At 40.8% G+C, this 10,319-nt stretch overlaps 1 protein-coding gene across 1 annotated transcript; it reads right to left on the bottom strand.

Annotated features, from left to right (window-relative positions):
- Positions 1-454: 454 nt before the first annotated feature.
- On the bottom strand, positions 455-10,046 carry LOC122300305 (50S ribosomal protein L3-2, mitochondrial-like). Its single transcript, XM_043110841.1, has 5 exons — positions 9,616-10,046; positions 9,085-9,294; positions 8,496-8,600; positions 1,225-1,338; positions 455-888 (listed from the first exon to the last, which is right to left on the bottom strand). The coding sequence occupies exons 1-5, from the start codon at positions 9,943-9,945 to the stop codon at positions 715-717; spliced, it is 933 nt and encodes a 310-aa protein (XP_042966775.1). The 5' UTR covers positions 9,946-10,046; the 3' UTR covers positions 455-714.
- Between the last annotated feature and the right edge of the window lie 273 nt (positions 10,047-10,319).

Raw genomic sequence — 10,319 nt, 5'->3', positions numbered from 1 at the left:
TATTAGTATGAGCTAATTATTATAAAATAGCATACTTATACTATAATGATAGTTTAGTATATGTAAATATTATAATATTACTACCATACATAATCAAGTATAGAAATAATTAAGATATTAGTATTTAAATAAGTCTAGTATAATAAGTTAATAACACATACTAATTTCTTAAAGTATAATAACATGTAATTAGACACTAGAAATAAATCTTGTGTAGAAATAAGTTATAAATAATATAATAAATGTAATATTATTGTCAACATGTAATTAGACACTATACTATAAATCTAGTATAACAATACTATAATATGATAATATGTAATTAGACTTCCAACCATTTATGTATGATGTTTCAAGAAAAACCGCACGCCCGTTTGGAAATATCAATGTACAAGAACTGAATACATAATCTCGACAGTAAAATCTAGGGGTGATGATAAGTTGAGACTCCCAATATTCTAAATTTTTATCACTATTATACCAAAAACACAATCCCAAGATTGAATAAGCTTTAACAATAAAATTACATGCCTTAGAGCTGCAATCAATCCTTCTTTCCTAAGTAAAATAACTTGAAAATCAAAATCCTCGGATGGTTCTTAGAACATGAACCTGCCAATTCGTATAGCCAAAAGAATGACAGGAAAGGCAAAAGGTATAATAGATCGTGCAAATAAGCAGTCAGTTCTCATGGTTATTCAAGTCTGCTCCAGATTAATCTGCCACCATAAACGGGTCTACCTCGCCAAGATCAGCGACTAGTGGTTCCAACTCTGATGTGTCCTCATCTTCTGCAGCGATGTAAGTGGGAAATGGAAGCATTGAAATGTCAGGTTTCTTGTAGAAAGCATCTTTTACAAACACAAAGTTCCCTTCGGCACCAGGGACCTGCAAAAAATTGCAAACTTTACGAAATCCGATTGACAGACATGAATTCATAATAAGAAAACATAGCCTATCACTCCAAAAAAGGGTTAATCGCCAATCATAAGCACACAACATGCCATTGCGGATGGATGTGTGCTACCAAATTGAGCAAACCATTCCTAAGCATCCATCAAAGAGAATAAACCTTGGTTTTTTAGTGGGTGGATGTATGATGGAGCTGAAGCTCATTGGTGCATCTGTGTGCAAGCAATGCTAAAAGCCAGGTCAATCATCCTCCTTATCTATTTAGATTTAAGGCACTAAAAATGATGAAAAACAAATTGATGAGAAACATACTTGGCCTTTTACCCACATCAGATTCCTTGCGGGCATAATTTTGTAGACCCATACGTTTTTAACTGTTATCTGCTTCCCACCCATGCGCCCAGGCATTTTTTTGCCTTTAAATACCTGTTCAGGAAACATATGATTTTGAAAATTAGAATCCAAGGGCAACTGCAAAATAAATTCAATATATCAAATAAGACAATGTCACAGGATCTCTAAATAATGGGACAAAATAGTATAATCTTTGCAAAACCCCCACCTCTCACTCTCTTAAATAAACGGAGAGGATGAGGAGGAGAGGGAGAGAGGAAGGGAGAACAGACAGGTAAACTGCTACATGTTGAAGGCAAAAAAGCCTAGTCAAGGACCCACAAAAACTAGGTTACACACCAAAAATCCAGATCACAGCTTATTTTGGTTATGTACGTGTTGTCCTGGAAACAAATTCCGCACAGCATCAAAGAAGCAATCGACCTTGCCATGGGAATTTTAAGTTCCACCAACTTCAGAATAGCAACCGAACAAGAGTAGCCCAACATATAACTAAAATTAACTATTTTTAACCTTTCTAGAGTCTGTTTGCTCAGTCACAAAACTGCCGTGAATACTCTTTTAAGTGCTTCTGGTATTACATAAAATAGTGAAAAAAGGAAATATGAAAATTGAAATCACAATGCGGAGCTAATTACAAAGGAGCAACAAAACCAACCAAGTTTATAAATGGTGATGTTGCCTGATAAAATGAAGTACAGCTTTCTGCAAAAATTTATTCACCCTTTTCTTATTAACCAAAACAATCAAGTGATCTCAACTGCAAGGAGACTCACGAGTTTTGATCTTAATATGTTCCAATCCATGCACAGAAGACTCTGTTCAATCTACAACCCAGAGTTATCTGATAAATTCATCTTATGAGTCAAATAAATAACATATCATAACCAGAGGGAGAATCCACTCTTAGGCCAAGAAAGCAATGCAAGATAACCTAAATATATCATTTGTGGGAGAATCTTTTATGACAAGGAATCCTGAAGACAGTGCAAATGCAACATGTCTTTAACCCGATTAAACCCCAGAATCTGTGGGAGAACTTGTCGCTGGTTGCCAACGATCCACTGGACGGTCAGTTGTTGCCAGAAGTCTCACCAGAAAGGGAAGACGGTTTTCTTGCATCAGGATGAACCTCAGACTGATGTTGCTGGGAAGAGAGTGACTCTTGCCTATCTTTGGTTCCCTCTCAAGTCCCTCATCTTTCGCTTGTCAATGGTTTTAGGCCAGAGGTAGCCTTCCTGTTGGCTTTCTCAACTGAGCTTCCTGCTGATTTCTTTGGGCCATCGGGCATGGAGGGTAGTGCCTTGGCTACAGTGATTCAGTAGCCCTATCTGATGGGGTGTTTGACGTCAAGTGATGGGGGGATTCTACAGATTTGGGTTTTTGTGTGTTGTGTGTTTGTGGGTGGTAGGGGGGCCTTAGAAGAGCAATTCAGGCCTCTTCATATTGCCATCAAGACCATAGGACACGCTTTGGCTTCAAAATCTGCATCAAAGAGAGATACGGAACTAAGAAGACTTAGGCCTCATTTGGATGTTGAGATGGGATGAAAAACCTGTGAATAGTAGTGAAATGCTTTAAGTTAAAGAAAGTTAAATAAAAATATTAGTTAAAATATTGTTAGAATATAATTTTTAATATTAATTTTGTCTTGAGATTTGAAAAAGTTGAATTGTATTTTGTGTTTTATTTGGAAGTTTGGAAAAGTTGTAATAATTAGATGAAAAACTTAAGATTTGAAATTAATAAGTATATGCGTTTGAGTGATGTTCGAATGTTGAGATGAGACAAGAAGAAATGAGATAAGATCATCTCATCATTCAAACGGGGCCTTACTTGTTATATTAATTATGGTGTAAAAGATAGAAGTGGTGTGCAGGAGGGAGAGATTTAAGGCGAGGGGGTCTCATCTTTCTTATGAAGCTTAAGATCCTTTCTTGAAATGTTCGGGGCCTTGATGATCTTTCATAAGTGCCTTTGCATCAAGTCTTTATTGCATAGTTGGAAGGTTGAGGTTTATTGATAGAAGGAAGATTTGGAGTTTGTGGGAGTGTTCGTTTGTGGGATATCCTATCTGGCGTCTATGAGAGCTATGAGGTGAAGGGGATAAAATATCCCAGGTCCAAATAAACAAAGCCCAGCCCATCAAAGGGCCCTTATTAGAGGATAATAGAAGGAGAAAAAAAGAAAATACAAAAAGGGGACAAGGAAAAAGAAGATGTCAGAGAGAAAAGAAGTAAGTTATAGAAAATAAGAGAAAAATGAGAAAGGGGGAAAGCAAGCAAGGCACGCCAGAGACGGGTGAAATAAAGCTGTCATCCTCACCACTCCTAAGGCCAGGATAAAAAGGGATTAGACTGGACGAGAAGGGGGAGCTTCCAAACGGCTACTTCGCCTTCTCCTTTAGCTTCTTCAACCTCACGATGAGAGCTCTAGAGAGAAGGTTTCTTCCAAAAAATGGATCTCCGACTTCCATTGTACAATGAGGATGAGAGATCATGAAAGACTGTAAAACAATCATATTATAGTGGATTTGCCCTCCAAACGACCCGTGGATGCAGGCCCAGTGCCGAACCACGTAAATCTGTGTCTCCATCTCTTTTATTTTCTCTGCATTTATCTTCTATTTATTGCTATGGATGTACGTATGGACGCCATATAGCCGCCCCGGACCTTCGCCTGGGGCTTCAAACCATACCGATCAAGGCTCGAATTGCCACAGTGGGAGGAGAATGACTCTCTCCCTCTTTCGGCCTGTTGTACAATGTTTTGGCCTTAACATTTGGTGCCATGTGTGGAATCCGATTTATTTTCTACACTATAAATGGGAGAATGAGGATTTTCTACCGTGCGAAATAATCTCAAATTGAGAAGATAAATTTTCCCCCAAATAAGTATTCTCAACTTTTCTACTCTTATTTTTATTAACAACGCCGTTACAAAAATCAGGCAAGTAAACTCTTCCTCGCCCATGTAGTTAACGATACTATGCACTTAAGTGCCTTGCAGATAGCACTGCAGCTCAAGTGACCGGGCAACTCATCTTCACAACCCATGGGGTGTGTGTTTTATGTATAGCACACATGCACATACACATAGTGCCATGCAACTGCATGTGTAATCAAAGTGCACATAGCACATGCACTAGTGAGCAAACACCATGCACTTAAATGCACAGTTCTACACAAAACCCATGCACGTCCCACTGTGCATGGCACAGTGCACAACGGGTGCACATTACTGTGCACCAGGGAGGCTGACGACAACCCGCCACGAGCCCAGTAAGCAGGACTTGCAGCCAACACCTGGTCCACAGGTGGTTTTTGTCCCCCACTAAGGCGATTTTTGACAATGAGGGGCTTGCACACCATGCATGGCTAGAGCTTGCTCAACAAGCTTAGGGAACCAAACCTCCATGGTCTAGTGACACTCGTGGAGCTTGCACCCAGAGACACTCGTGGCAGGCATGACATCTCGGCGCCACTTTTCCCGACACTAGTCTAGGTTGGTCATCAGGCTGGACCATTAGAAGGAGCAAACAAGTTCTTTCCTGCCAAAGTCACGGGAGCTGACTAACGCCTAGGAACTAAGTGCCCACGACCCAATGGCGACACCGCCAGCAACTATCTAGACCATCAGAATGTTCTGCGGCCAAAAAAGTGGTCCTGACCACGAAACCTACACACCTTGTCCACTGTGACTCCCATCCATGAAGGTAGTGCACACAATGCCACCGAGTGCCTACGGACTCCAAAGTCCTCCAATGGTCACCACCACGCTAGCATTTTCTGTCACCAGCATAGTGGTCCTCAGCCATAGAAAATGCCGATGGGAAGGGTCCCCTCTGATCACACCTCCTCACCCACAGGGTGCATGACATAGCCTCACCTGCTCAGGCACCTAGTGGCGAGCATGCCCTCCTCAGTCAGGCACCTTGCTCAGCCACCCAATGTCGAGCACACCCTCCTCGGCCAAGGACTCTTCTCGGCCACCACATACCTCTCGGCCAAGTTACTTGACATCACTTCTCACCTACCTTGCCTGACCATACAATCCTAGGTCACGCCTCAAATGCCTAGGCAACAATCAGCTCCTCGCGTACCTTGCCTAGCATCACACTCCTTGGTCATGGCTCAAAACTCCTCAACAACAGTAAGCTCCTCGCCAACCTTGCCCGACAACAAGATTCCTTAGCCATGACCATCCCGCCATGCACACAGGCGGGCACCTACTGTGCATAGAGTTTCTCAGCTACTAAAATTTCCACGGCCTGAGCTTGGTTGGGCTCCTTGGTCAACAGCGTTTCCTAGCCTCACTTACTCAAACACGAAGTTCCAGCCCTCAGTTACTTGGACACAAAGTTTCTCGCCACAAGATCCATGGCCAACAAGTCCTCTTGACCATAACGTTACCCGGCCTCTTGAAGTTCCTCGAACTTGTGGTTTTCCCCGTGTTGCACACATGCAGCGTGCACCATAAATGAGCCATGTGTGACACACATGAAGCACCAGGAACAACTCGATCACAAGCTTCCTGGTCCAGAGTTGACCAACCGCAAACCACCCAACCATGGAGTGAGTTGCCCGGCCACAACCCTTTCTTGAGCATGATGTGCTTGGCCACAGTGCTTTACATGGCCATAGTGAATTTTGCTTGGTGATGAAGTTTAAAAAAAGAAAGAATGAGAAGAAACATCAACCAACAACCAGTAGCAGACAATTTTAGTCAAGCAAAAATTGGCTACAACGGCTAAAGCACCTTGAATAAATTGCTTGGAATCACAGGCACACGAATCTTAATCATCGCCTAAACATGGCTGCCCATAAACCTTGCCAGCACGCCTCAAACCTTCATCATGCTCTAGGAAAGCAATTCAAGTTCGCAAATCTCACATTTGTGATTTGGATTATCTATGCTAACCGATTAGCTTTTTTAGTATGGTCAATCATCTCCTTCAACAAAGCCGAGTCACTAGACTCGCCGCGATGCAAAAGTTAGACACAAGTACCTTGACTTGCCAACCCTTGCGCAAACAAAGCTAAGTCCCTTGACTTGCCACAACGCAAAAGTCGAACACAAGTCCCTTCACTTGTCGACCCTCGCGCAAGCAAGCCGAGTCCCTTGACTAGCCACGATGCAAAAGTCGGACACAAGTCGCTTGACTTGCCGACCCTCATGCAAACAAACCCGAGTCCCTTGATTCACTGCGATGCAAAAGTCGGATACAAGTTCCTTGACTAGATGACCTTCGCGCAAACAAAGTTGAGTCCCTTGACTCGTTGTGATGCAAAAGTCAGACACCAGTTCCTTGACTTGTCGACCCTTGCACAAGCAAGTCGACTCCCTTGACTTGCCATGATGCAAAAGTCCCTCTCTCTTGTTGGGGTTGAGTTCACGTGGTCCAATAATTAAGGTTGGTCGAGATTGGGCAGGTTTCTTGTTTCTTGCCTTGGGTTTGCTCAGATCGTTTCCATATTTTGATGGATTGCAAAGGTATTCATGTGCAAACACTTTAAGTTTGAAAATATGTGGTTAGGAATTGATGGTTTTGTGGATAAAGCTAGACATTGGTGCTCTTCTTAGTTCACTAGCACTCCTAGCTCCATTCTTGCTGGTAAGCTTAAGGCTTTAAAGAATGATTTGACGAAGCAGAATGAGGAAGCTTTTGGGAATGTTTATAGTTCTGTCCTGATTTACTGCAATGACAAAGAGCATTTTCTAATCATGAGGAGTTTCATCTTCTTCTTCACCTACTGTAAGTCAGAAGAATTCCCTTATGGAGGAGTTGCAAGAATGGGAGGGTGGGGGGGAGAATGGGGTTTTTTCTAAGGAGGTTTTGTTGAGAAAAAACTCAGTAGTGGCTGAACTTGAGAAGGTGTTGTTGATGGAGGAGATTTCATGTAGGCAAAAATCTGGAGCTTATAGTTGAAAGAAGGGGATAATGTACTCTTTATGGCTAAAAAAGGGGAGAATGTACCCTTTATGGCTAAAAGAAGGGGATAAATGTACCAAATATTTTCATAGAATGGCAAATTCCTAATGCAACAATTCCATTGCGATGCTTCATTCTGAGAACCACGTGCTTTCTAACCATTTTGAGATTAAGGACCATATTGTGCACTATTATGAGAGTCTCCTTAAAGAACAAGCTCTTGGATACCAAATCTTTCGATGGATTGGCTTTTGAGTTGCTTGTTCCGCAGAGTGCGAGCTGGTTGGAAAGAACTTTTGTTGAATACGAGATACATCATGAAATTAGAGGGATGGCAAAAGACAAAACTCCTAGACCAAACAACTTTCCATGGCATTTTTCCAAACTTGTTGGGACATTGTGAAAGATAATGTGATGGGCGTCTTTCATGAATTCCATTCTTTCAAGTTCGAAAACTGCCTCAATGCAACTTTCATTACTCTTATTCCTAAGAAACGTGGGGCTTCACAGGCAAAAGGATTTTCATCCTATTAGTCTTATGAGTGGGGTTTACAAGATAATTTCGATAGTTCTTGCCAACCATATGAGTATGGTCATGGAGTAGATTATTTCCAAGGCTCAAAATGCATTGGTATGATGGAGAAAAATTCCCAACTCAGTGCTCATTGCCAATGAATGCTTGAAAAGTAAAATTAAAGAGGGAGTTCCAGGTATTCTTTGTAAGTTTGACGTGGAAAAATCAAAAGATCACGAGAATTGGGATTTCCTCTTTTGTATGTTTGGGAGATGTGGCTTTGGGGAGTTTACTAAGATGCTCAAGCAATGAACAAAGCACAATAATAAGGCCATTTGGTTAACCAACATTTCCAAAAAATTTCGATTTTTTTTTTTTTAAATCGAACCAAACATCTTCAAATCTCAACTTTGATCTTTCAAATTTTTCACTTTTTATCCAATCATTACCTAATCATTATCTAAATACAAAATCAATACAACTTTTATAAACTCTAAAATAAAACCACACAATTATATTCAAATAACATTTCAACTCTACCTATTCACTTTCACAAACTTCAACACAAACTTATTTTTAAAACAAATTATTCAAGATTTTCTCTCTCCTTCCTCAAAACTCAATCTCATAACAATTCTCAAACATTCTCAAAATATTTCATAACCAAACATGGCCAAAAGTTTCTTTGCTTAAAAAGAAAGTAGATAATAAATAAATAAATAATAAAAAATAAAAAATAAAAAACTCTTTTAGATTTGAAAAGTTTAAGTAAGTCGCATATACCTTTCCAGGAGCATCCCTCTGACCTGTAGAACCAAGACTTCGGTGTGACAGTGATGCACCATGAGATGCTGGCATTCCACTAAAGCCATGCCTTTTCATCACACCCTACACACAATTCACATAATTTGTGAGCTTACTAATAAAAATTGGCTTTTTTCTGTGGATCAAAAATTTTTTTACAGTGTTAATTCACGAGTATCCCATCCTCAACTCTCATTTCTAAGAACTAAAAAAGTATACATATGATTGGTGGTGTTAGTTACAAAGAGTTAACATCATTTAAGTTACAAAGAGTTAACATCTTTTCATCATAAATGAAACTGCACCCATAAGGGATGGTCCTGTGACCACGCCCTCCAACCCCACATTAAAAGGGAAGAAGAAGCCATTGAATCCAAAGGCCATCCCCCCAACCCCCTTCGTTTTTTAATAAATAAAATAGACCTGAACAAATTTCAGTCTTGAACTAAGTTCTCAAGATAATCATGCATCCATCCACCACGGAAAAGTAGTGAAAGGGAAAGCAACAAGCAACACTAAAAAATGATAAGCAGATGATAGGAGGGAGCTGAAAACCAAATCTAGTCACCTGGAAACCTTTCCCTCTTGAGATTCCCGTGACATCCACATACTGGCCAGGAACAAAATGGCGAACCCCAATTGACGTACCAACAGGGAGAAGTGCATCTTCAGTCACAGGAAACTCCCTCAATTTCCTCTTCAGTGGAACACCTTGAGCTCTAAAATGACCCACTTCAGGTTTCGTCAAATGCTTTGCCTTCTTCTGACCGCAACCAATCTAACTAACACAGGAAACGAACAACATCCCCACATAATTACTTACATAATCACAATGACTTATCCGACTGAAAAAAGCTTAAATGAACTCTCCGTTTGGTTGCCAGGAAAACTGACCAAAAGAGATGAAAATAGAAAAACTTTACGAAGCTCATAACGTATGTTCTTTCGATTATCAAAATATAACGAAAGCACGTTTGAAGTTTGCGCGAGGTCCCGAATAAAGAACAAAATCGCAAAGAGAATTCAGTACTTGACTTGGAAATGATTGAGGGCTAGTTAAGAATATAGAAAAGGAAAGTACGGGACATTGAAAGAGGACCTGTAGGGCAGTGATACCCTCCTTTTCAACGGTCTTGACCTGAGAGACGATGTTATCGTCGACCCAGAGGACGGTGATGGGAACCCTCGCACCCCATTTATCCCAGAGAGCGGTCATTCCACACTTGACGGCAATAACACCTGTCCGCTTCGAGTTCGGGGTCATCGCCCGAAGAATATTTTCTTGGCCGGTCTCGGGGGCGTCATCCACCAGGGCGTCGGCCGTCCCGAACCTCCTCAACAGGAAGCAGAATTGATACGGCGCTTGGGTACTTTTCGTTGGATTGGGGAGGCGGAGATGAGATATCAGGCCTCTAGATATGGCCGACATGGCTGCCGTCTGTTTGCTGTGGCTCGAGTCCCAGAGAGAGAGATTCAGAGAAGGGGCCCGGCGGTACAGAAGGGTTCATGAATCATCAGTGGCACGGTTGGGAATATATGAAAGTGACGGGGATATTTTGAGCATTAAACTATAATTTCGGGTTTTTTTTTTTTTTTTTTAATGAAGAACTCATAAGTTTATACACTATACACCATAAGTTTATACACTATACACCACATACCATACCATTTTTTCTTTTTTTTTTTAAATCTTTTTAGATTTATTCTTTTTAAAATAATTAAATTTTTTTTCTCATTATCCATGTATCAAATATTTGATAAAGTATAATGTGTGGTATGTGGGCTTTGTTATAAAATATACAA

The sequence above is a fragment of the Carya illinoinensis genome, chromosome 2 (assembly GCF_018687715.1).
Source record: "Carya illinoinensis cultivar Pawnee chromosome 2, C.illinoinensisPawnee_v1, whole genome shotgun sequence".
In the NCBI taxonomy this organism is placed as follows: Eukaryota; Viridiplantae; Streptophyta; class Magnoliopsida; order Fagales; family Juglandaceae; genus Carya; species Carya illinoinensis.
The sequence above is the reverse complement of the archived record's forward strand: the minus strand, read 5'-3'. Positions and strand labels throughout refer to the sequence as shown.

Bases quoted from the DNA above. Each gene is read 5' to 3' on its own strand.
- LOC122300305 (XM_043110841.1), bottom strand. From the start codon at position 9,945: ATGTCGGCCATATCTAGAGGCCTGATATCTCATCTCCGCCTCCCCAAT. The intron at 8,601-9,084 runs GTGACTAGATTT...AATTGTGTGTAG, and splicing joins CAAGAGGGAAAGGTTTCCAG to GGTGTGATGAAAAGGCATGG. The intron at 889-1,224 runs GTATGTTTCTCA...AATTTTTTGCAG, and splicing joins TGATGTGGGTAAAAGGCCAA to GTCCCTGGTGCCGAAGGGAA.